This window comes from Centropristis striata, chromosome 23 (genome assembly GCF_030273125.1).
Source record: "Centropristis striata isolate RG_2023a ecotype Rhode Island chromosome 23, C.striata_1.0, whole genome shotgun sequence".
NCBI lineage: Eukaryota > Metazoa > Chordata > Actinopteri > Perciformes > Serranidae > Centropristis > Centropristis striata.
This window is the reverse complement of record NC_081539.1, coordinates 14360880-14387828: the sequence shown is the minus strand read 5'-3', so window position 1 is coordinate 14387828 and position 26949 is coordinate 14360880. Positions and strand designations below refer to the sequence as shown.

The following is a 26949-nucleotide window of genomic DNA, read 5'->3' as shown; positions in this document are numbered from 1 at the left end:
CTCAAGAGATGGCAATGTTAGTCTGTTTCAGTCAAGACTAATCAGTAAGTGAGCCAATAATCATACATCAAGCTTGTACCAAGATCTCACAATGCTGGTGGTTGACTGTATAATGTTACACGTCTTAGAGGCAACAAGAAAAAAGGGTCACAGCTCACGTGTGTGTGGGTGTTTTGATTTTTAGAGGCTTGGCAATATGTAATGTGTAATGTGGTAAACTGGTTTTATTAAATTGGTATAAATACATAAAAAGTAGTGTTCAGGAACTGGCATGTAAGTCAAGGTAACAGAACCAAATATTTCTGGCAATGATACCCAGCCCTATTAATGATTGAGATTGAGACTGTCCTTTCCCCCCCAAAAAAAACCCCATTGTCTGTCCTGGGAGGGGGATCCCTCCTCTGTCGCTCTCCCTGAGGTTTTTTCTTCTTTTTCCCCTGTTAAAAGGGTTTTTTGATGAGTTTTTCCCAAAACTGTCAAAGGACAGAGGGTGTTGTACCATGTACAGTCTGTAAAGACCTTTGAGGCAAATCTGTAATTTGTGATTCTGGGCTACAGAAATAAAATTGACTTGACCATGTCTTTTGTTCAAGCAGCTTATTACAAACCACATTTAGGTTTTTTTGTTCGGCAGCAACCTCTAGCAGCTGTAGTACATTAACACATGAGCTGAGGGGGAAGTCAGGTTTCAGTGTATCAAGAGCAATAAAGTCCGTAGATGGCGGACCGTTTTGATGGATGCATCAAACAAACCCAGGACTTTGACCCAGGAGACCACTGTTTGTGTAATTTAAACATTATGTATGTACATAACTAATGGAACTACGTCACACACATCAGTATGAATGTATTTAATATCTATTTTACTCCTAAACCTAACCAAGTACTTTTGGCGCCCAAAGCTAATCATACTGCAACCATCCGAGAACATTAACCATGTGTTTAAAACGGGAACTATTACACTTAGGGATGAGGATGAAGAACCCACCTCTTTACTGAACACCTTCATACTTGATCTATGAAAATGACAACAATAAATATATGAAATAAAACTAACCATTCGCACTGACCACTCACACAACCTAAAAGCACTCACATCCTAATGGACTCAAACTTAACCCATGGCACTTACTCTTGTGTTGCTTCTTGACTATATCTTTGCTTGTGTTGTATTAACTTTCAAATGTACGCCGGTTTGGATAAAAGCGTCTGCTAAATGACATTGTAGAATTGTAGGATTTGTTGCTCTTCTGCCACCGGTTGGGGCCTCGTTTAGGAAACACTAGGAACAAAGGACCTATGTGGACGTATGGGTTGGAGGACTTGTCCTGATTTATACGTGAATTCGATTTGAAATACAGTTGTAGTTCCCTCTTATATTTCCCTCATTTCACAGAAATGTTAAGATTTCCACTTCACAAAAACAGTTCTTAAATGCTCAGTGTATTTTTATCTTATGTGACCTATAGTAAGATTGCTCCCTAGATGAACCACATCGAAACAACTGGTCCCCTGGGACAAACAGGGAGTGTCCTAGCAACTCAGGAAATAAAAAGACAACACAAACCACACAACATATAAGATAAAAACAAATCGCTTCCAGTGAGGCAAGATGTCTAACCTCACTTGGATATACACCATGTTCATAATCCACACCGTTGTAAAATGTCTATCCTCATGTCGAAGCACATTTCAATCCTCTCAGATGATTTATAACCACTATAAGATATTTGATATCTCCACTCAGTCCTGATATCTATGGGATGACAGAGGCCCCTGGCAAAATAGATAGAGCTCAGCAGCCTATGAATCAAATCTAACTTGTCCGGGTATATTAGGCGATGGCTGCTGATAGCCCGCCGTAATGAAAAGGCCCGGCAGCACAGACTTAAAGGACAATGTCTGCATGTACATATTGGAGATAAGCGACCCTGTCACATATCTCTTTCCATCAATACACACTGTAACACTGTTTAATTTGTGTCATTTTATATAAGCAGGTTTAGGTGAGCTGAGAGAGAATCCTTTTGTAATCAACACAATCAATATATGATTAAGAACTGACGTTTTTTTCACGTTTATGCAGTCGTACTTTTGAAAAATGTTAAACTCTGTCTGATCTCCGTGTTCCTGTGAGATCTGTGAATGCATTATTAGAATCGGGCTAGCACCCTTGATGTGAGTCGGACAGATATTTTCATTTAATTAAATCCCTATTCAGCTATTCATATCTTATGGTTTATTAGTGTGATATTCCTCCATTTTAGCTGATATTGTGTCTCTTCAACAAACTTGCTGAAAGTATTTATCTTGCTAACAAAACATGACCTTGCAGCTAGAGAAGGGCTGCCTGTCTAGTTAACAAACTATGGGATTTTTAGTGGTTGTTATTTGGATTCAGGACACTGCAAAACCTCTGCAAACAGAAAAGAGATGCTGGACAGAATTTTAACAACAGGCCTCATAGCAACACTGATTGCAAGGCGCTAGAGTGTTAATGCGCAACAAAATCAATTTCTGCAAATTTTCCATTGGCAGAGTGCTCTGCAGTAGTCAATTAATTCATTATTCAAATTATATTCTTCCTAACTTAGTGTAAACAGGGCATTAACCTCTCTGCACCCTTAAAATAAAGCTTAGAGGAAAACATGCCAATCCTCAATTTAATTCCACCCTTTTTTCCTCTCTTTCATCAGTAGAAAAACCTTACAAAGCCTTCCAGGGTTTATTTTATGACATAATTAACGTGTAACAGTGTTGTTAAATTTGTCAAACACCTCCCACTGGTAGCAATACCAGCCTTTGGCTAATTCTCAAGCAGCCTTTTGAATTATGCCTCGCTTCGAGGCACTGGACTCGAGGGTGGTTGTCGAGTCACCCCAGCAGGAAGGCACAGGAAAAGTACAACATGTTAACCCATTTATGACCTCTACTGTTTGTTGGAAGACCAGATCGCCATCCTGGATGATACTGCATGGTCGTTATGTTCAGATCAAGGTGATCAAACAGCATGTCTTGGTATTTTACTGCTGCTTTGGTCATCCTGTGAGGGTAAGGGTGAATCTAAACCATGTGAGGCAGATGTGACCTATACTAAACTGATCTATGAAGGCAGAAAGTAGAGAAGCGGTGAAATCGAGAAAAATAAATCTAAATGCACTTTTTTGGTTTTTTTTTGCTGCTTTAGTATCTAGAGAATAACCATAGAAGCCACAGAAGACCTAAAAATGCAGATATTATTTTGTTGCTGTACATGCTTATCAGTTTAAATGTATCTGTCCACTATCAATATTTACATTTTATTGGCATGAAAAAAAAATTGTATCCACAATTTAATAAATTCAAATGTGTGACTTTAAGGTAGATTAAACGGTTATACAGTTTTGCTAGGAGTCTGCCTGCCCATGTTTTAATATTTACTGTACACTGTAATCAGTGCTTTAGAAAGATAGTTTATTAAGAAAAGAAATTATTTTAAAATGTAGTAGATTTAGGAGGTTAAACCACATCAGGTTTCATTTAATTCCACTGGAGTCAAAAGCTAAAAACTGCTCCTCCTCTAGTTACCGTTAGCAAGAGTTTAGCTGGGTTTTTATTGCGATTGGATATAACATGTAGTTTCATGTAGTTAAGTGGGATGACAAACTGAATAACCAAAATGTTGGTTCATCAAAATGGATATTTTTCAATTAGAAAAAAAGATAGAGGTAAACCAGTTAGTAAACTTTTAGTTTTACCTACGGCTAGCCATAGCTATCTCCCCTGTTAGCTTATCCTTGATACATCGCCACTGCTTTAGTATTAGCTTTTGAGTTGTCCGTCTGATTGTGACAATTTTAGATGCTGTTTTGACAAATTATATATTTCTATAGCATACTTTTTTATAATATGGTCAAACTGATGCCAAAAAGTCAGATTTAAGTCCTAAATCATTTGGCATAATAGTAGCGGGAAACAGCTATTTGCTAGCCTTAGCGAAAGCTCAACCTTATATATATATATATATATATATATATATATATATATATATATATACACACATAAAAGTCCCCAAGCTAAACTCTCGCTAACGGTAACAAGCTTACCAGAGTAGCATTTAACTGCCATTTTATCTTTTAACTGGATTGGAATTAAATTACCTGTTTGGTTTAAATTCTTAAATCTACTGATTTTTTTTAATGATTTTTTTATATTAACAGCCTATATTTGTAACATAAATTAAATCCAATAATGACAGAAATAAAACATAGCTCTTGCTAACGATAACTAGCTTAGCAGAATAGCAGTTAACTGCCATCTCAGCGTTTGACTCTGGTGGATTTAAATGACGTGGTGTGGTTTAACTCTTAAACATATATTTTTAACCTATATTTCTGTAAAGCACTTTTCCTAACAAACTGATGTGTGGGTTAAACAGTTTCTAACAGTTTATGCATAGGCCTACCTCATGTATTTGAATCTTATTTTTGTTATTTTGGTGCATATTACCACCGTTTTACACAACAGCTTGCATATTAAAATGTCAAATTCTGTGAACTCTTAATAGGTTTGGGCCATTTTTGGGGTGCATTAAGTACTCCAAAAACGCTAAGAGATGACAGTATTTTTCAGGTGCGATCAACTTGAAAAGTTTGGATGTTTTTAGTCTGATGCACAAGACCAAATTCACACCGCTGATTAAATTTTGCAGCACTTAATTTTATAATCAGAGCGTGCAGCTGCAGACTTATTTCTTCCCGTCTGGCTTTCATGTCCTCTCAGACAGGCAGAACATAAACACCCACACACAGCACGCTCTCACTGTCTCTCTGCCACACAAACCCATGCATCCATATGCACTGTTTTTATTATATGTAGATGTAGATCACGCCAGCACACCTTGATCCTAAGCTTTCCAATGACACAGCTTAATCCGCAGTGGGACTCATTAAAAACAATAACCATCCCTAACTCCCAGCCACACTCTGACAATGGAGACCTCTTCCTCACACAGAGAAAAACATGCTGAGAATTCAATGAGACAAATGCACTCGGGGAATAAACACTGACTCATTCACAAGTATTGCAAGCATAAATTAGCAGACTTGCAGGGAAGATACCCCCTATGTGTCATATAATAAGTTCTGTCCTTTCTATATTTGTTTGCTGACCTAATAGCTAACAAGAATAAATGTATATTAAATTTAACAACTGCACAGTGGTTGGACACCCTCTGCTTCTAAATATAAAGAATATGATGCAGCTCGGTGCCTGTATGAATCATCACAGAGCAGGAGTGGCAACCTGAGACCTATATTTGCCTCTTGCTCATTAAAAAGTTTAGAATATCATCTGTTCTGGCTGCTGATCCTAGATCAGTAAGTGTGATTAGAGGTGTAAATTGGAGCTGGTAAGTAAGGAGACACACCTGAAGCAGTAAAATGAGATCCTCTAATCTTTTTTTGTCCTAACCAAAGGACAAAATTATAACGATGGCTTCTCTAATATGTCATATGGCCCTGTGCCATACTTTTTTTTTTTTTTAAATTACAGTGTAGTGGCTGAGGCAAGAACAAATCAAGGGTAATGAAAATACAACCGGGCCAAGTCTGAAAATGAAGCAGGGCTCTATGAAAGATGCCCCATTCCTGAGGAAGCATAGGATATTATTAAATATTCAAATGGATTTAAAATTGCATGCTCCTTACGGGCATGTGTTGAGTAATTTTTATGTGCATGGAAGCCATTAAAGCCATATGAAATTGAGTGCATTGTTATAGTTGTGTGTCAATCTAGCTGTAAAACTCATTATTGGCTGCAAAAGCTGCCTTTGTTATTTTTTAAAAAGTGCAAAGTGTTTTTTTGATTAAACTAGTAGTTCACACCAGCGTTCATCATTCAAGCAATAAGTCTCACAGCAACAACATTTCAGCCACTGGGCCTGATAGATTATGTAACTTTTCCAGCTTGGTCTTCAGATCATGCAAACATCTACACTAAAGCACAAATATAAGTTTGGAAAATTCCAAGAAAAAAGGTGATCATCATTTTAACAAACATTGCAAGTCAGGTGGGTTGAGCACAACGGACAGAGACTATAAGGCGCTAAAATGGTAAAAACAAACACGCAAACAAGAGGGTGTTTTGGAAAAAACAATAATAAAACACAATTGCTTACCAAATTTTCTGTCAGCGAGGGCAGGTGAGGAGAAGAGGCTGACAGCCAATGCAGCGAAGAGGATGGGACACCACAGTGAATCCATACCGCTCCTGCCTAATACAGTACTACTAATCCATCGCACACCTCCGCTAAAACAGCATGATTAACACCGACTCAGGTGTGAGCTGCACGGGCGAGACTCGGACTAAAGAGGCATGGTGGTGGAGAACGGACAGGAGAAACGCAGAGGCACAAAAAGAAAAAAGAAAATCGCCAAATGGCAACACAATACAGGCGTTGTTTCAGCACCACAAACAGCAACCAGCTTCACGGAGGAGCCCCTCCTAAGTTTCTGACGTCAAACACACATGGTGAGGAGGGATGATGCGTGCAGCATGCAACAGCGCCCTGGACGGATGGATGAAGGGTGGAGGGATGGAGGGATGGCAGAGGAGACAGGAGGTATGACTGAACGATAACTGCCGGCAAGCCATGAAGGCAGCACATGAAAACCGAAAGAAAATATTGAAGAAAGTTCATATTGATTGATACAGCCTATGTGAGTCTCCAATTACTGAGTGAATAGCACAAAATAACGAGAAAAATGTGACTTACGTATCTCTAAATAATAGGAAACGTTCTCAAAAATAATTATGTAGTCATTGCTTTTTTGATATATAGGGAAAAAAATGGAAAAACTTGGAATGTCAACATTTGTCATTGTTTTGATATCCTAACTTATTGTTTTTGGGAATCATAAACATAAACACTACTTTAAGTTAGAAATCTCGATTTTTGCAATACCAAGTCACTATTTTGAGATACAAATAATTATTTTTGCGACACCAAGTCATTATTTTGAGATACAAATAATTATTTTTGCAATATTAAGTCATTATTTTTGAGATACAAATAATAATTATTGCAATACTAAGTCATTATTTTGATATATAAATCATTATTTTTGCAATACTAAGTCGTTTTTAACAAAATAAATAAAATAACACAAAAGTAAGACTAACCTAAATTAAAGTGTACAATAAGATGTTTTAAATAAATTACACGCCCACTTATTGTACAATAAACTGATACAGGAAGTTTTCAATAATTGTCATAGTTTATTAACTCGACAGAAATGTAAAACAATTAAACAACTATGACTTTCTGTTGCATGCATCTGCTGGATGTAACTGATCCGTCTATCTACCTAACTGCTTATCTATGATACTATTAGGGATAAAGATAAAATAAATTACAAAGAACCAGTCATTAGTCTCAATATAACATCATAATAGTGTCTTTAAACCTCTGCTTGTGATTTTAGAGCATGTGTGCATTTAATATCTTGTCATAACCAAAGATGCCAGAAAATAAAGGTGTAAAAAATATTACCAGTGGCAGAAAAATATTTCTATCTTATATGAAGTAGAAATACTACAGCCACAGTTCCACAAAAATTGGGACACTCTAAAACATAAACCATTAAAAGAGACGAAAAATCCATCCAAAATATTTTGTTTCAAAAAAGAATGATCGAATTGTAATTTACCAGAACAGTAAAAACATTTTTTACCTGCTCTGCTCTTTACTGAAGTCAGAAATCAGATAAAACCTATGAATTTTTATTTCTTGGGTACACAATCAAAAGTGTGTGCCATTCCCCTTTAAGAATAAAGAGAGGAGAGAGGATGATTTATTGCTACTTTGTACAGTTATTTCTTGGCAATCCACTGTACAGACAAGAAAAGAAGTAACCACCAAGTTGAAGTTGATTGATACAGTTGGTTTTTATTCTTATTAGGAGCACACTGAAGCCCACAGACCAACAGATACATAAACATAGACAGTGAAACATGAAAATATATATGTATTTTATAGGAAATTGTTAAAAAAAACAAGTGGAGCACAGAGCTGCATAGAGAAAGCTTTAAAAGTGAAATACCACTCAGTCTGAAAAACCGTGTTTCTGCAGTGTGCAGTATTCTCATCAAGATTTCTTAACTTAATCAATGCACAAAGCCTCAGAGACGGGACTTGAGCGATTCCTGCCATCAAGTAATAAAATAAGAGACGAGTGGAGCCAATATTGAAACACATGGTAACAGACCGCCACTTGTCCTCAGCATTAGATTTCAATCCAAACCATATTTTTTTAAATATTTATTTTTTTATTAAAAAGCCTGGTCAGTGAAGTTGAAATATTTAATTGTGTCGTTTTGGTCTGCCAGCAACTGAAAGCCAGTAATACTAACAGCGAAGGCGGATATTATGCTGCTCCCCTCAGCTTCATGAAATACAAATGAGAAACAGTTGTTGCATATCAAATAGATCGATTTATAAATCCAGAATTTCATTCAAGGTCTTCACAGAAGATTCATAAATAACCCTGTGGCAGGAAGGGATAAGAAGGTTAGTCATAAGAGCTCATATACCAAGAATCAATTAATGTATTTATGCACAGTTTATCTGCAGTAAACATCAGATATATCTTATTTCCTTCAACTTACCTCTGGACGTCTCTGCTGTCTACAGATGAGACTGCATGTTTGTGAAGGTGCTGCTGGACAGACATGGCTGTGCTCTTCAAACCTGCTTTAGACTTCCCTGCTAAAAGTATGACAAATAGCAAAATGTGATATATATGTTTACCAGCAAATGATCGGATGACATGCCTTTTTTGATGACTAGCAAAACTACAATTCAAATGTAAAATCGTGGTAGCAAAAGCTTACTGTGTCTGATGACCGACAAGACGTGCAGGACGGCAGTCAGTTCGCTCAGACTACTGATGGCCTCAGAGTCGAAAGATGAGCTGACTTCTGTCAAAAATGCCCTGAAAATAACAAGAACAATATTCAAGAACAAATACAGCTATTAAACTACATACAGTCATGGAAAACATTATTAGACCACCCTCGTTTTTTCTCCTTGCTTTCTTGTTCATTTTAATGCCTGGTACAACGAAAGGTACATTTGTTTTGACAAATATAATGATAATAACAAATATAGCTCATAAGAGTTTGATTAAAGAGCTGATATCTAGCCATTTTCCATGGTTTTCTTGTTAATGATTTTGGTTATTATCAAGAAAACCATGGAAAATGTCTAGATGTCAGCTCTTAAATTAAACTCTTATGAGCTATTATTGTTGTTATCATTATATTTGTCAAAACAAATGTACATTTAGTTGTACCAGGCATTAAAATGAACAAGAAATTGAAGAAAAAGGGTGGTCATTTTTTGCATGACTGTATTTATTACATTAAATACATATTAAAGTGGTAGTTTGAATTTATTGAAGTGGGGTTGTAGTTGACAGGTCAGCACACCCACAATTTAAAGAAACAGGCAGAAGTACCAACACAGTAGCTAAGTAATGTGCTGCCGTGGATGCAGGCAACGACAAAACATAGTTTATCCACCTAAAAAAGGCCCAACTAAAAGACATCAGCATAGGTATGATTGTACACTATATTTAGAATATTTGATGATGAGGCAGTCGTGTTAAAGTCTTAACAAGGGGAACTAATGCTGTTCTGCGCCACCAGACTCCTTTGACAAAAATAGTAATTTTAACACTGGAGATGCTGTTTTGCCACTGCCATGATCATTTGGCTTGTTTGTATTAGTTTGTGACTTTGGTGAATCCAAATTAACTCTTTAAAACACCAAAGTCACATAGTAACACAAACAAACTAGCCAATCGATGCAGCGGTAGACCAGCAACTTCTGTGTCCTGCGAGGCAAAATGACTGTTTTGTTAGAAAGGAGTCTGGTTGCTTTGAACGGAGCATAGATGACAGCATTAGTTCCCCGCCATAAAGGTCTTTCTGACAGTAAGGTTAAGCACTGAAAATATTCTAAATATAGTGTACACTTAAAGGGAAATTGATTTTTTTAGGTGCCTGAAATACATTTTGCTGCTGCCCCTGTCCACAGCAGAACACAGCTCAGCTCCTGCCTGCTTCTCCAAACTGGGTGTAGGTGCAGGTTATACTCTTATTATGGATAAGTAACTCCTACTTCAAAAATTCTGAACCAAAGAAATAAACTAAAGGAAAAAAGACACAATGGCAGACTGAGGGCATGTTCATTTTGCCCTGGTAGGCTTTAAGTATACAGTCATGGAAAAAATATCATACCATTGTTTTTTTCAATTTCTTGGTCATTTTAAAGCCTGGTACAACTACAGGTACATTTGTTTGGACAAATATAATGATAACAACAAAAAAAACTAATTTTATTTAAGAGCTGATATTTATCCATTTTCCATGTTTTTTTTTTTTTTTATAATAACCAACATCATTATCAAGAACCATGGAAAATGGCTAGATATCAGCTCTATTTTTGTTGTTATCATTATATCTGTCCAAACAAATGTACCTTTAGTTGTACCGGGCATTAAATGAACAAGAAAGCAAGGAGAAAACAAGGGTGGTCTAATAATTTTTTCAATGACTCTAAGTAAGAGAAAGTGGACAGAGGATTTACCTGGTAAGAGGAGGTGATTTGAGGATGACAGACAGCAGGGTGCTGGACATAGGAGGCATGTCCTCCAGCGACTCTGGGGTGATCACCTCTTCAGGACGGGTAATCTTTAAAAATGAGAGCACAGCAGCATTCATCATTCCCTTAATTGAATTGCTCAAGAACGTAATCGGTCAAGTGGCTTATCACGGCCGGGACGTGTGGGATATTGGCAAAAGACAAATGCTCTGGCAGGAAGTTTGTATGTACCTTCTGAAGCAAATGTCTCTTCTCCACGATAATGACAGCAAAGAGGGTAGAAAAGACCCCGCTGAGAGGTGCTTTGTCCCACGTCTGTGCCACCAGGAGGAAGTTGGTCAAGCCTGGGACGGCTGACTGACACAGCTAAACCAGGGCACAAAGATGGAGATATTTTAACACAAGAAATAACATACATTATATGAAATATCAGTGTAGCAATAGGTCAACTGGTATCAGAAAATCCACTTTTAAGTCTGATTTAAAATGTCCCTGACTCAATTAAACAACACAAGGAAGTGGTTCAAGCTATTATAATGCTGACAAGGAAGACTATTATGGTAAAGTGGGTGGAGAATGACCATCCTTATACCTCTGTGTGGAAATCTCTGACCTCAAAGGTTGTGACTGTAAAAATAGGACACTATATCGATGAAAGGACTAGGGCTGGGCGATAGATCGATATAAAAAATACATAGATATATTTTTAAATATGATATGGAATTAGACCATATGGCATATATATCGTTGTAGTTATAATTTTTTCCCTTTCATATATAAATGCTGCCTGTACTAGGGTTTGTCATATTGTAATGTTTGTTATTCTTTTCTCATATAAATATATTTATTTCAGAAAAAGATTGGCCTATTTTATTTCAACGGCTATTTTCATTTAAGATTTTTTTAATCTAAATGTGCACTTTATGGAGCTTTGATTTTAAAAAAATTACACCTGTTATACAGTATTTATGTTCACTTAAATAAACGTTTCAATAAAACTACTTGTGACATGTCATATTTGGCTTTGACTTTGAATGAACATTTGCTCTCACTTTGCGATAAAAATATTGGGATATATAATGTATATCAATATTCAGCCTAAATATATTGGGAAATGACTTTTGGTCCATATCGCCCGGTTCGAGAAAAGACTCATCTTCTTCTGCTAGAACGGAAAAACCTTTAGTAATATTTGGGAGTTAAATATAATCTGGACTAAGTGGATAAAAACGAATAAATGGAATGAATTGGGAATGTTGGTCAAGAATCATTATCCCTAATTGCCCCCATATTGTCTCTTATTATATGGTAAATGGTAAATGGACTGCACTTATATAGCACTTTTATCCAAAGTGCCACCATTGGATTCATTCATTCATTCACCGATGAAGGCAACATCGGGAGCCATTTGGATTTCAGTATCTTGCCAAAGGATACTTGGCTGCCATGGTCAGGGATCGAACCCCCTGCCTTCCGATCAATTGACACCCACTCTACCAAGTCGACAGGACTTGTAACACTATGATTTGTGTGTTTACTATTTGAGAAAAACTGACTAAAATAAAATAGTAATAACATAAAAAAAAGATGAAAGGAAACATATTACTTTTAACCAACTAAAAAAAAGAATAAAAAAGAAATAAAGTATAGTGGAGAAAGTTGTTTTTGAAAGATTATAAACTAATAAATTCAACTGTAAAGTCTGTTATAGAGAACTAAAACTAACACTGTTTGACCTAGAGGCCAAGCAGTTCAGGGCAGTTAAGTAAGAAATAAACAAGTGCAGTTTATGTAGAACAAAAGGTAGCGATACACCAAATAAAAGCAATAAATAAACATGCTGGGGTTTAAAATGTCTCTGTACCAGTTTTCCCTCCTCTGGTTCCTTCTTCAGACGACGAGCCAAGAGCTCTATAATCTTCTGGAAGATGTTGGCCACCACACTCAGAACCACAGCGGTTTCGTCTTCTTCATTTTCCTGAGTCTGCTTGTTGTTGTTGTCCTCAGGTACGTAGCTGTCTGCCACCTCCTTCAGAATCAGCAGCACTGCAGGAATACACAGGTAGCCTGTCTCTGGAAACACAAAGGAAATATGTTTTCTGTAAGGATGTCATTTCAGGAAAAGAAGCATGATGCAACAGGACTATTTTACCATTTTTTGTAACAAATTTATCAAGTTTTAATTATTTTGTTGAACAATCAATTCTTTCATTGAACAACAAAAACATGAATGTTGAGATATATATTACTCATCCCCTCGACCAGAATCCATTCAAAAATTAAGTAAAAAGTAAAGTCTGGTTGTTTTAGTCAAGATTATGCTAAAATGTATGTAGCAACTACATTTAAGTTACCCGCCAACCTTCAATTTAGTAAGTTCCCGGCGAATTCCCATTTATTCCCATAAATTCCTGTTAATTCAAACGGAAAGTTTCCAACTTCATTAATAAATGCAGTGGTCATTTGCTGTATTGTAAAGAGACATTTAAAACACTCACCTGAGAGGAGTGTGAGCGAACACAAGTGGAGGATTTGACCCTTGAACGTCTCGTCTCCCAAACCCACAAGTAAAACATCTCGGCAAACTGTCAGGAAGCTCTGGTAAAATGCATCATCATGATGAAGAAAAATGTTTCACAGTCCGAAAGAATGATTAAAATCAACAACAAACAGAGATGGCATACAGTCTGAGGCGGGCAACATTTTAGTTCATTTCTACAGCGAGCTGGTGGCCCTTAGAGGCCGATCCCCCTCCGCGACCATAATAAGAAGGGCACTGAAACAGGGTTATTTTCAATATCTGATCACAGCAGTCAAGTGGTGACAGGCTGGAGAATAATGGCACAAATAAAGAAAATAAGCCAATTTCACTATGGCAGCATGAGCAGGAGGAGACATGTACATGAGTGTGTGTGTGTCCTGGAGCAGACAAATCTATGAGGAGTCTAAATTTACCGTGCAGAACTGAAAGTCCTGGGAGCAGGAGGCGACAAAAAAATGCTCCACAAAACTTAATGTTCTGGATAACAACATAACTGTGTGTTTTTTACTGACAGCCTTGGTACAGGCTGTGTATGAGGGTGGAAATGAGTGAGACAAAAATCTAAACTGGCAATTCATGAACAAGGAGATTTAATTTGCAAGAAGTCCGTGTTTGCCTGCAGAGAAAGCATCCTCCATGGACTGACTTTTCAATTCACATAAATGATGTTACCACAAAAAAACATTTTAAGGAGATACAGATGCACTCCAATATGAAACTTCCATCCATCCATGCACATCATGAAAAATACCTCACAGATCTTATTGTGGCTGCACGACTATGTTCAGCATCAACAGGTATCACTAACATTCAAAATGTCTTATACTTAGAGCACTGTAGGACACTGGGTTCATCTAATTTTGTGGTGAAATGTATAATGACCAATCGAGAATTTACCTCATGTGCAGCTGTAATATTCTGTTGTGAAAATGTCCCCACCTTGTGTGCCCAAATCATACATTTGAGCGTCCCATCTCCCTTTAATGGAGACCACACACATTTTGCCTATTTGCTCAAATTTAAAGCCGGTGCTTACTGCAGCCCAGCATATTCAGCAAGTCATTTTAGCTTCACTAATTATAAATCGGACAAGGCTCAACAGATACTCAGAACAGGCCCGACACACATTTGTTTGGGCTCAGTTAATCCTTAGTGGGCGTTTTCCAGTGGAAAGTCCTCTACTGATTACATGCAAGATGGCTTTTTTAAGCAATATGTTTAAATTAGTAATAATAGAGCTCACCTCAGTTATCCGTGCAGCCAGGGGGTACAACTTCTCCGAACACTCCTCCTCCTCATCACCGTTGGTACGTTTATCCAGGAAGGGCAGAACCCTCTCAGCCACCCACGCTGCCACATGCTCTAGAGAGAGCAGGTAGTCTCGACCCTCTGACGACTGAGACAGAAGAAAAGGGTTTAACTTTCTTCACTTCTGAACTTTCTTTGTCTCTTTCCCTGGTCCAGTAGACACTCAACTCCAACAAGCACCTACTGGATCTTGTGCAATGATAATTTTATTCATCATTTATTCTGCTGATAGAATGAAATAATTACATTTAAACTAGCACAATGATTACACTTATTCTAGTACAAAAATTCCATTTATTTTAGTTTTAGTAAAATTAATTCTAGTGCAATAATTACATTCATACTAGTGCAATTATTATCATCATAGGAGTGAAATAATTAAATTACTGCATTGCTGTAATTACATATATAATAATAAGTACATTTATTCCAGTGCAATAATTACATTTTATTATTTTAAAACATGTGCTGTCATCTGTGGATTTTTATGGTCTTTTTATTGCACTGATTAGGAGTAGTGATAAGGCTTTTTAATGTAGTTTGCACAGGAAATCAATGTATATCTGGACACAGAAAAACAATTTTAGCACTTCTGTTCTGGACCAGTAAGTAACTGGCTCACAAAACCGAGAATCATAAACTGAAAATTTGAGCAAGAACAAATCTGCTCAACACCTACTGTAGGGCAGCAACTAATTATCATTTTCAACTTCATTTGGTCTGTGGGCTGTCAAAAAACTGTGAAAATTACTGAATAACTTTTCAGAGTCCAAATTGATGTCTTTCAATGCCTTTCCAAAAAGTAAAAAGTGTAAAAGGTTTTGAGAAATATTATATATGACAAAGAGAAGCATTACACCCTGCCATTTTTTTCTGGAAAAGTGACTTGTGTGCCCCGACTGTTAATAAAGTGAATGCACTAAATATCCTGCAACTTTGTGAATTATAAAACGAGGCGATACTGAATCAAACAAGTTTGTCCCCTGAATATTTAATGTAAAAACTGAGAAGAAAAGCAATGTGTGCAAAATGCGAAACTCACACTATGTTGCAGATGTGCACCGAGGCGGCCGTGGTACACGAAGACCTTCAGTGCAGTCTCCACACTGGGACTTTTAGGATCTTCTGTGGTGGAGCTCAGGTGAGTGTACAGCACCGACTGTTGAGACAAAAATCACACTGACTCACATCTCAAAGAAAAACTTCTTGCATAAATGCTTAAGATAAATGCATTCAAGCAGGGCTGTTGAAATCGAATACTGATGAATGGTATCCAACGTACCCTCCAGTTTCCTAGAACACTATTGAGCTGTTTCAGTGGTCCCTGACCAAGAGCCAGGACTTTCTCCCGTGTTGTAGTGTGGCTGAACAGGTACTCCAGGTAAGCCACTGCCAGCTCTGGTTTGGCCTCCACCGTCTCCTGGATACGTACTTTTCGGCCGGTCTTCTCCTTTTCCTAAAGTTGAAAGGAAAATTACTTTCACAAAGAGCAATGAGGGGCGTGTGTTGAAAAATTAACCTGAAAGATCCAGCAATACAATAATTTAGGGGTGGGCGATATGGCCCTAAAAGAATATCACGATATTTCAGGCTATTTTTACGATAACGATATTCTTGACAATATTACGAAATACTAAATAAAAATGTAAAATGTAGTGTGAAGTGCAAATCTCAACAGTTGCCAAATACAAAAAAAATTACTCTTGACTGTTGAGTATGAGCAAATGATAAAAATAACCATTTAGGGGTTTCGGAGGCATATTTTAATGACATTTTGTAAAGGAGAATAAAGGTTCTTGTATGTTTTTCTAGCGCACCTTATTTTGAAAGTCTTCTTCTAAGTTCTGTGGTGGATTCTGTTAACACACTGTGCTCTTATTTTGAAAGCTGCATGTGTTTAGCGACAGAGAGTAAGTAGCTTTTTGTGATTAAAACAACTTTAAGTGTTAGTTAATGTTAGCTCGTGGCTAACGAACGGCATAATGCAGCAGTGTGTTTGGAGGACGGAGAGGTGGGTCGGGGTTTGACTGACTGATGACAGACTCTTAACCTTACGCCACTACATCAAGAAGTAGGAATGTTGCCAATATCATGATATGCATTTTTTTTAACCATAAAAAAAATATACCGATATTATCGTGAACGATACGATATGGCGCACCCCTACAATAACTTAAGCCCTGTGGTGTTGTTTTGACTGACCCCTTGCTTGGGCAGAGCCTCAGTGAGCCACTCAGTGATGAGCTCCAGGATGTCAGCAGTCTGGCCCCAGCTGCACAGGCAGTCTAACAGCTGGCTGTACTGCGCTGGCACGGCTCCTGAGTCCATCCTCCGCAGTCTGGACAGGACGCCACAGCTGGGGACAAGAGAGACACGTGAGACGGTAAAAACAGAAGAGTAGAAAGAGATGGAGACAGAGAGACGAGGAGATGCGTTATTGCTCACCTAAATGTTGGAACTGCAGCTGGGGGCATAAATGAGGCCAGCTGCATGAGAGGAACGGTGCATCGCTCATCCTGGAAATCAAGAAAGTCTCACAGTAATATTTGCTCATGGAAAAGAAAACCTGACAGTAAAAATACAAACAATGCAAGACATGGAAGTTAAAGTACCTCGAAGGCATGGAAATACTTGGAGATGACATTTCCAAACTTGGCGAACGTGTACTTCTGGGCCTCTTCGTTTTGTTTCATCGCCTTCTCGACACTTCTCCACAGGATGACCACGACCTCCAGCAGAACGGACACGACGGCCATGTCTTTCCCCAGCAGAGGCTCGGCCAGCTAAGATTCACATATACAGTGTTTCAACTCATGCAACAAACATATTTTTCCATCTTATCTGATTAAGGTTTAGAGACAATAAAGGTTTAAATTGACTGAACTAAATCTTCCAAAAGTTGGAGACGAGACAGTTAATCACACACTTACTTTGCAACTAAGTCCATCTCAGATTATTTGTTTTGTTAGACATAAAAAATGCCAACCATAAAAATCTTTCACTCGTGATGTTGAGACTGGCTAATAAATATTCTTTTAACTCTTTGCTGCAATAACTAGGTCATTCCTAATGTAAGATATCAGTATGTATACTTTATATTTACTGTTTGTGTGTATATGGTACATTTTTTACATTTTGGACTTCTTGGTTTGACAGGACAAGCACGTTGAAAATGTTGCCTTGGACCTAGAAATATTGTTATGGGCATGTTTTCACTAATTATAGTTTATAAGGATTCCTATTAGCTGACACCATGAAATCAGCTCGTCACACTCAAATTAATACAGAAATTAGGCGGTTTAACAAACAATTACATACATTCACACCATTACACACGAACAATCCATGAACAAAACCATCAGACACTAGAAACTAAAATAATTAGCAAGTAAGATGAATTCTTTAGTGTTCATTCATACCGTTATAATTGCATTAGGTACTCTTTTAATGTATTCTTGGAAGTTTGTATATTATTTATTTTAATAACGTGATTTGATCATTAGTTCCATCCTGTAATGGCTCTGTGATTTCAGTGGATTTAAGGAGATTTGGTAAGAGGTATCCTAAACTGGCCTGTGTTGTTAGATAGTTATGTTGACCACAGTGCGTTCACATGCACAGTTTAATCAAGCTATGCTTAAAATTCAATTTTTGCGTCTAATCGGACTTCTGTCCTTGTCCCAGTTTACATGCAACTGAGAAAATCGAATAACTAACAGGGATATGCTTCGTTTCAGCGGCCCCATTTTCGGTTGACCTATTATGTAAAAATAAACAAGTAGAGAAAGGCGGGAAACAGGCATTTTCAGTTTAAATGCACTTTAGTTGTCCAGTTATAGTCGGATTAAGGCAGTAATGCGTTTTTGTTTTTTTCCAAGTGTCATGTAAATGTACTGACTGATGTGAACACTTTGTCATTTAAAGCATTCCTGAAGGAGATCAGAAGACACAAAACTCTTAAATGTCTTACTACGCTGTTCTCCTTGTTGCTGTCATTAATCTCAGTCACGTCAAGGTCGGCCTGGATGCAGCGGTTCACAACACGGCGAATTGCCAACATCAGCTTTACTGGAAGAAGAAACAATGGATGGATGTAATGCAAATGCAATATGCTTAATATTTTCATTTTTTGTCTTTAACAAGGATTCCATAAATCCTGCTCTGTTCCCACAGCACTTACTGATGTTAGTGGGGGCTGTGTGTTTGTGTGCATGCTGGTAGAACTTCCTGGCAGCCATGGGGTTCATCTGGATGAGAGTGATGCAGCGACAGCACCACTCCCTCTCCGCCTCGTTGACGGGGAAGAAGGACTTGAAGAGCAGATCGACAATGCGCTTGGAGACCGAATGTGAATCAATCGCCAGGCGGGCCAGCAGGTGGTCCATGCTGCACACGTCCCAAAACTGGAGAGCGGCACACAACAAACCTCTTTTCACACCTGGCATTAACTCGCATCTTGTAAAGTGGATTGTGTCTCAATGCAATTTGGCTGATTTACATCTGGATCTGTACCAAGCACTTAAATAAATATTTAGTATCAGAAGTTTATGAAGCTGAAGCTGCTTGCCAAATATTTGATTTGTGTGAACTTCCTTGTTGGTTTTGCACATGGAAGTTTGTTTTACATCCATCTAACTACTGTGTGTATTTTATAGACCGGTCATGCCAATAAAATAAAATGTCTTCACCTTCTCATAATAGAATAAAGGCCGGTTTTCTTTAAAATAAAAATTAATTTATTGCTGGATTTTCAAAATTTCCAACAGTCCTTTAAACGGCTCTATAATTCATGTCAGCCAAAATAAAACAGTGATACTCATACAAGACAAAATCAGCCCTATTAAGAGCCTGTTTGTTTTTCATAACATATAAAGCAGAACGAAAGCCTGCACATACAGTACCTTGGCAGCCCGCGTTGCCTTGACCTTGATAAGCATGTCAAGGAAAGCTATGCGGACTTTCTCCGAGTTGTCGTGCAGGCTGTGTTTGAGAGTCGGCAGGAGTTTTTCCAACAGCGGATGGCTGATACAGTTGTCCAAGACAATAGTCAGACACTGGGGGGAAAGATTACATAAACCACAAGTCATTAAATATCCTCTCGACTGCCAATAAAGCAGTCTAATTCTGCTAATTCTGTCTGCCGCAGTGACGATAGTGCTTACAATTTGGCATCCCAAAATCTCCAGACAAGAATAATTATAGTCATTTCTAATATAACTTGACTTAATACTGCCAGTCTGGTAAACATGCTCTCAGCTTAGTTCCTGGATAAGATTTCATAACGGTAATCCTCTCTAAGAGGATCTTGACATTTTTGAGGACAATATACATCAGGACAGAGAAAACAGGATTTTCTACCTTGAAGACAGAGCAGCGGACATCAGGGGAGCTGGAGTCAGCCGCCAGCTCCATCAACAGCTTCTTCAGGAAGTCTGTGATGACCGTAGGAGGGAGGAGCTCCCAGCACCTGGCCAGGATCTTACACACTCCCAGCGTGGCGTTAGAGCGCACAGTGGGATGGGGGTCATCAAGGAGGGCCTGATGATGACAGATAGCTGGTTGTAATTTGGGCACTGAGGTTCATGTTCAGATAGTAAATTTGATTATATTTTTGAACTTTTTTCAACTACAAGGAGTTCAACTGGTTAACGACCACATAATTCATTATTTATTTAGAATTAATCAGTACAATTTGGACTTTCCATAGAAATAATGTGCAATAATTTAATTTTTCACTTAAACAGTTGTTACGTATATACATATTTTTATATCTCCATTTACTTCAAATGTATTCTATATTTCCATATTTCTATTTGTACAAATCTCTATTTACTTCAACTTTATTCTATTTTTCTATTTTTACATATCTCTATTTACTTCTAATGTATTCTATATTTCCATATTTCTACTTTATTTTTATTTGTACATATATGTATTTACTTCATATTTATTCTACATTTCCATATTTATATATTTTATTTCTATTTGTACATGTCTCTATTTACTAAGACTTGTTGCATTTGTATATTATATTATCTACATATTTACTTATTTCTATGTCTTACTCATACAGCAGCAACTGTAACAAAAGCAATTTCCCCCCGGGGCCAGTTAAAAGGAAGAAGGAGGAGGTTTTTCTTGAGGAAATAGAATTTTTTTCACATTATATATTGTGATTATAGCTTAAATTGGGGCAGGTTCAGTTAACAGAAAGGAAAAAAAACAGCTAAAAAGAGACAGTGATGGAGCAGAGGCACTAATGGAAAACACTACCACTTCTGTCTATAGGGGGCACCAAAATATACACAAAATGACATTTTCTTGTTGTTACTTTAGGAACAGTATCTGTGTGTTGTGATTTTAATGCACCAAAAAAAAAACCCCTACATTTAAGAAAACAAACACAAAAAAATGCACCTAATATATGTTCAGTTTCCTCACAACAAACAGTAGTTGAATAGTCTCACCATCGCTGCGTCCAGCTGCTTCTGAATGGCCTCGTCTGTATTCCTGTTGCTCTGCTCTGGGTCATGAACTGGGAAGGCATCAGTGAAAAGCAAAGTGGCATTTGCACGAATCTCAAAGTTTGAAGCCTGAAAAGATCAATTAGAAATACATTATAGGCAAGAAACAATGGCTAAAAACCAAGCATGAATCCAATTAGAAATGTGTATCCGTACATTTAAAGATTTCCACAGGATGGGCTTGTAGAGATTACAGAGCATCTTGTCCACCTTCGGACAGCCCTTCCGTGAGTGGAAATAGCTCACCATCTGCATATAAGAGCAAAAAGATCAAAGAATATCCCACACAGCATACTGTGCACATCATGACTGAAGATGCTGTGGAAGAGATATTTATAGCAGTAAATAAACATACCTGTCGGACTTTGGCGTGCACAGGAGATGCTCTGTGAAGAAGGATTGCATTCTGCATTAAATCCTGAATGCATGTGTTCTCAATCTGCTCCAGGAAGTCCCCGCTTGCCTTTTTCCATGCTCTGAAGTAGATCTCCGTAATATGAGTAGTCATGGTCCTGCATCCAACAAATTAGTAGTAAATAACAAGAAGATAAAACTATGGGTGCACCGGTCCTCGTTAGCCACCGATCATTATTCGCTAATATTTACGCTAAAAAAATTTCAACCATACGTATAAGAAAAGACAGTAAATTTGCCATTTGCAAGGTGTTTCAAAAAGGATTGTCATCCTTTTCCCTGTCATCAAATAACACAGGAAGGTTATCATTCTGTATAATAATTAACCATGTGCTGCTGTTTGTTTTGGAAGCCCTAGAGTAGATTAAATGTTTCAAAAAGAAACAAAGAAAAACCAACATAAATTTGATCTTGTGATTGTGTTTGATCCTGTCATCCAACTCTGGTTTTTATTCTAGTGTGACTCTATTTTATTTGTGTCTTGTTTAGGGTAACAATTTTGGTTATTTTGTGTCTTTTTTTAGTCATTTTGTGTCTTTTTATAGTCATTTTGTGTCTGTTTTAGTCATTTTGTGTCTTTTTTTAGTCCTTTAGTCCAACATAAAATGTGATTTTGAATCTTTTTTTTATTTTCAAAACACTATCATGCTCAATAAAGAATGTGAAATGTTGCAAATGTGAACAAATGTTGCAAATATAACATAAAAGGGTTACATTCAGTTCTATAATTTTATATTAAATATATTTGACCTTGTCTCCAGTTTTACTTAACTATAATAATTATTTGAAATGTTTTAATTATTGTTAACATATTTTTTTAACTTGTTACACATCATGATTTGAGTACCAAGAATGTTTTTTTTTTTTTAAATTGTATTTGTTTAGGATATTTCCTTATTAACACTGACTTTCTCTGTTCATCACCTGCAAATCAGAATCAGTAAAATAAAGTAAATAAAAATGCTACAAATAAAGCTTCAAAATAGAATCCTTAATCTGTGATTAACAGTGACAATACTGTTTCCAGCAATCTGTGATTGGCCACAAAAATCCTGATCAGAGCACACTTAGATAAACTTGGCTACAGAATGTCTTACTTGCTATAAAATTCCAGCTGGTTCTTGATGGTGCCGTGAATTAAACAGATGAAGTGGACGTTCCAGCTGAAAAGGAACACCAGGAATCGTTTTCCCTGTGACGGTAAACACACACATCAGGCTGACAGCTCAAAGACAAACAACAACAAAAAGAAACAAAACAAACACACACAGCAGCTAAATATCACTCTACTCACGTCATCGTTTCTAATGTAAGTCGGACGGTAAAAGCATTGAAGCAACAAGTCAATAATCTGCTTGTTGTCTTCTGATGTGTAGTCCAGATTCAGAAGCACATCGTGGAGACTCCAGACTCTTTGGATCTCAGTACCCTAACAGTGAAGGTATTAAAGTTATTAAAAATTCCCCAACAAATCTGAAAAGGCCACAGCAAAAGGCCTAGCATTGATTGATTTGACTCATAACTGAGGTCATATACTGACTGGTTTCTTAAGAATGAAGCTCTTCTGCAGAGAGATGAAGAAAGCAGTGCGACCAAACTGTTCTTTCTTCTTCAGCCCTTTCTTCCACCAGGCCTCGCACAGCATGTGGATATGGCGGTGCAAAGGTGCCTCCGAGACCGGCAGCAGCACCAGAACATCTGAGGGGAAAGACACAAACATCGTTATGAAGTAAAAATAACTATCTACTAGGGTTGATGAAAGTATCGATACTCAAAAAGGTATCGATACTAAAACGTCGTATCCGGATACGATACTCATTTTCAAAAGTATCGTGTATCTGAAGCTTGTTATCATAGTTGCAGTTTCTTTTTGCACAACTGTTTTTATTATAAATATTTAACCTGTGGTTCTGTTCATTTTTACATGTTGCATTTTTCTTTTTATTAAAAATATTTCTGTTAAATTTTGGGGTCTTTGTTTTCATCCTTGTGATATCGAAAATGGTATCGAGTATCTAATATTTTCACGATATCTGTATCGAGCTGAAAATTTTAGTATTGTGACAACCCTACTATCTACCTAAAGACACATCGGTTGAGCAGAGAAAGAACACAGACCATGAATCTTGTGGGCAATTTCCAGAAGGGAACTGTAGTTATCATCATCTTGTAGGACCTTTACGGACACAGTAGCCACTAGTGTCACGCCCTCCACTACAGCCATGACATGTTTCTGAAAGAACAGCAAATGAAAGTAGATGTTATCAAAAATATGTATCAAAATAAACACAAATCTTAACAGTAACAGAATATCAAACTGCAATGCCATCAAAGTTAAACTCACAGGGTCTGCAGCCGACTCCACTTCCATGCCCTCCTCTCTGGCCTCCTCCCAGCGCTCCGGGGGACACTCCTGCAGGACATCCTGAAGGAGTGAAGACAGTTTTCCCCACAGAGTCCGTCTCTGGTCTCTGGCCATCTCCTGCACCACCTCCTCCACATCGAAAGGCTCCGTTTTATCCTTCTGCTCATTCACACAGATAGGATTGTGACATAAACAACTTTAGAGAAATAGCACGTAATACAATGAAATTCTGTTGGAGCAATCCAGTTTGCAGCACAAAATACATAGGTTAGACACACTGACGGCTACAAAAACACCTTAAATGACTAACTACAGTTAGACTTTTCATTCCCTGTAGTATTTGACTTTAAGAAATTAAATCTTTTCTACTTTTGATAAAATGCTATCAAGTAAAATCCCACACTTTTGCAGACAAATTTAAATAGTTGATAGCTTTACTGTGCTTTATTTAATTATTTGCTCTTTATTTATTCTTGTTAACAAACAACAGTACTGATTTTACTTCTTTTTTTTGTGTACATTTATTCAGACACTACCTGTATTTATATTTGTATTATTGCACTACATGTTTTTCAATTAACTGTGTTGTAGTCAGTTTTGTATCTTTTTTTTATCCCCTGTTGTGCACCAGAAGCAGGGAAACTGTTTAATTCCTATATGTGCTGTATGACACTATATATATATTATTTTTATTTTTATTATGACAGTAAAGTCCCTCTTACTTTATGTTTTTGTTCATTGTCAAAGTCAGTAAGTTAACATGTGTCCTATTTTGACATTTAATCTGAATTTAAAAAATAAACAAGGCAGTTAATTAAACAATGAATAGATACATGTGATTGCAGGAACTATCATGACTAATTTCCCAAATTGTATCTGTCCTACAGTTCACAATTGGCATTTTTCACAAGATATGCAGTCAAACACAAGTCACTTTATAATGTTTTTGATAAGAAAAAGTGATAATTCAACTTTATGGTCATTTTGTAGGCTGTAGTTTGTGTTGCTTTTACTATTATACAGCGCTATACTGAGATGTGTAACAACATTTAGTCTATTTCTCAAGTATTAGCTACGTTTTAACACAAAACCTCTCATTAACTCCATGGAGTCTGGGGCTATTTTGTCCATTTTTGAATCCTTTTCATCCTGTCTGTATACACCACTTAAAAAATGTTTAAATGCCATGTTGGTTGTTTTTTTTCTCAGCACAACCTCACCTATATGACCTAATAATTATTTTTTATTCTGACTTACTGGATCAACATTTTGAACCAAAAAGAAACAAAGAAAAACCAACATAAAGTCATCCAACTCTGGTTTTTATTCTAGTGTGACTCCATTTTATTTGTGTCTTGTTTAGGGTAACAATTTTGGTTATTTTGTGTTTTTTTTTAGTCATTTTGTGTATTTTTAATAGTAATTTTGTGTCTTTTTTTAGTCCTTTAGTCCAACATAAAATGTGATTTTGAATCTTTTTTTTATTTTCAAAACACTATCATGCTCAAAGAATTTGTAAAATGTTGCAAATGTGAACAAAGGTTGCAAATATAACATCTAAGAGGGTTACATCCAGTTCTATCAATTTATACTAAATATATTTGACCTTGTCTTCAGATTTGCTTGGTATATCATCATCAAATTAAAAATTAAATTTACAGTAGGGCTCCAAGCTGCTTTGTTTTCTAGTCTGGATGTGATGAAGAAGTCATGCTTTGGCGCTTTTGGAGACTCCAGAGGGTTAAACAAGTAATGTATAAACCCGAGACACGTCCTGGACACTTCTGGAGGCTCCGAAGGCTTCAAGTTGGATATTTACGGTACAATGAAGTTACTCACATGAAGCTGGATATAGCGAAGGAAGTCCTCCACTTTTTCCTTACAGGCAGCATCTAAAAACGCCTCTCGCTTTGACATGTTTTCGGTTTTCCAAGCAATTTAAAGTGACAAGAAGATTCACAATAAACCTGCAATAAACAACAAAACAACGTTAATGAAAACAGCTGACTAACATATTGTTTTAGCTTTAACGTGGATGACAAGATCAAAACAAATATGGCAGCCCGTTTGTCGTTAGCGTTAAATGTGTAATTTGCGAACGTTAAAGCTACTCTGTCTGTTGGTACTTGTAGTATTATGACTTGTAATCATTAAAGCATAAAATATGAACTGGAAGCTTCGTCGTTTACCTTTTTATGTATAGTTTTCTGAGCCGACAATAGCTCGATGACAACCTCCCATTCCAACTGCAAACCCGCGCAAATTTGGATAAAACACGTCATGACGTTGTGCGTGCGCGCTGACGCGACGTAGAGTTGTAGTTTTCTTATTCTGCCACTTGATGGCGACAAATCACTGCATATATCTTACTGAGTGTGGTGTCTTTACCAAATCCATAGCTCTTTACAGTGGCCTTATATTTTATTTATTTATTTATTTATTTATTTATTCATGAATTCTCAGGGACAGTGCGCATTGGTCAACATCACTGTCGTTGCACATGTGATTTTATTTATTTTTTTATATAGGAAATCTTCCTATCGATTACACCTCAATACTCAGGGGAAATAATGCTGCAAGGTTAAAGTCAATGTTTAGCCAAAGGGCACTCCAACATCAACCCTCTCATTCTGTGCAGTGGTAACTTAAGTTTATTTGAATAAACCCATTTTATGTTACTTTACACCTCTCCTCCACAACCTTTCCTAGGGGAATATTCTACTCCCATTACCTTTATTCAATACATATAGTTACTAGTTACATTACAGATTCTGATTATTGATACAAAATAAATAAAATGATATATTATCATAGATTAAGATGTAGTATTTTCTCTTAGACGTTTTTCCATGTATTTATTGTATTTTTTCAATTTCTATATTTATGTTCTTAAGACTGTTGCAGAATTATTTTATATCCTTTTATTTTGGTATTTCAAGTAGATTTATGTTGTTGTTGTTTTTTTTACTTTTTGTGTTATTAAAGCCTACTTTATTTTATTTGATATATGAAAGTTTGTAAAGCATCTTTGAGTATTTAAAAAGTCTTATGCATTATTATTATTATTGTTATTATTATACTATTATTTTTTTTATATTAATTTGAGTGCAAGACTTTTACTTGTAAAACATTTCTACACTGTGTTACTATC

At 36.9% G+C, this 26949-nt stretch overlaps 2 protein-coding genes across 3 annotated transcripts in view; both read right to left on the bottom strand.

The window, feature by feature from the left end:
• Positions 1 to 6547, bottom strand: part of ptprn2 (protein tyrosine phosphatase receptor type N2) — a 145279-nt gene extending 138732 nt beyond the window's left edge. Inside the window, exon 1 of the mRNA XM_059326577.1 lies at positions 6158 to 6547. Coding sequence (XP_059182560.1) covers positions 6158 to 6242 — 85 coding nt within the window. The 5' untranslated portion in view covers positions 6243 to 6547. The remainder of the gene's footprint in view (positions 1 to 6157) is intronic.
• A 1362-nt stretch (positions 6548 to 7909) lies between these two features.
• ncapg2 (non-SMC condensin II complex, subunit G2) lies at positions 7910 to 26070 on the bottom strand. Of its 2 annotated transcripts, none has more exons than XM_059326470.1 (27): positions 25988 to 26070; positions 25638 to 25765; positions 23778 to 23957; positions 23552 to 23666; positions 22974 to 23131; positions 22728 to 22862; positions 22531 to 22625; positions 21375 to 21531; positions 21176 to 21268; positions 20963 to 21088; positions 19854 to 20033; positions 19397 to 19549; positions 18676 to 18898; positions 18466 to 18563; positions 17108 to 17278; positions 16941 to 17011; positions 16698 to 16851; positions 15778 to 15951; positions 15538 to 15654; positions 14431 to 14583; positions 13144 to 13243; positions 12510 to 12718; positions 10877 to 11011; positions 10631 to 10734; positions 8872 to 8972; positions 8647 to 8746; positions 7910 to 8525 (listed from the first exon to the last, which is right to left on the bottom strand). In XM_059326470.1, the coding sequence occupies exons 2-27, from the start codon at positions 25713 to 25715 to the stop codon at positions 8474 to 8476; spliced, it is 3432 nt and encodes a 1143-aa protein (XP_059182453.1). In that variant the 5' UTR covers positions 25716 to 25765; positions 25988 to 26070; the 3' UTR covers positions 7910 to 8473. The 2 variants fall into 2 exon arrangements, with proteins under 2 accessions (XP_059182453.1, XP_059182454.1); XM_059326471.1 differs by having other exon boundaries at positions 8647 to 8743.
• Between the last annotated feature and the right edge of the window lie 879 nt (positions 26071 to 26949).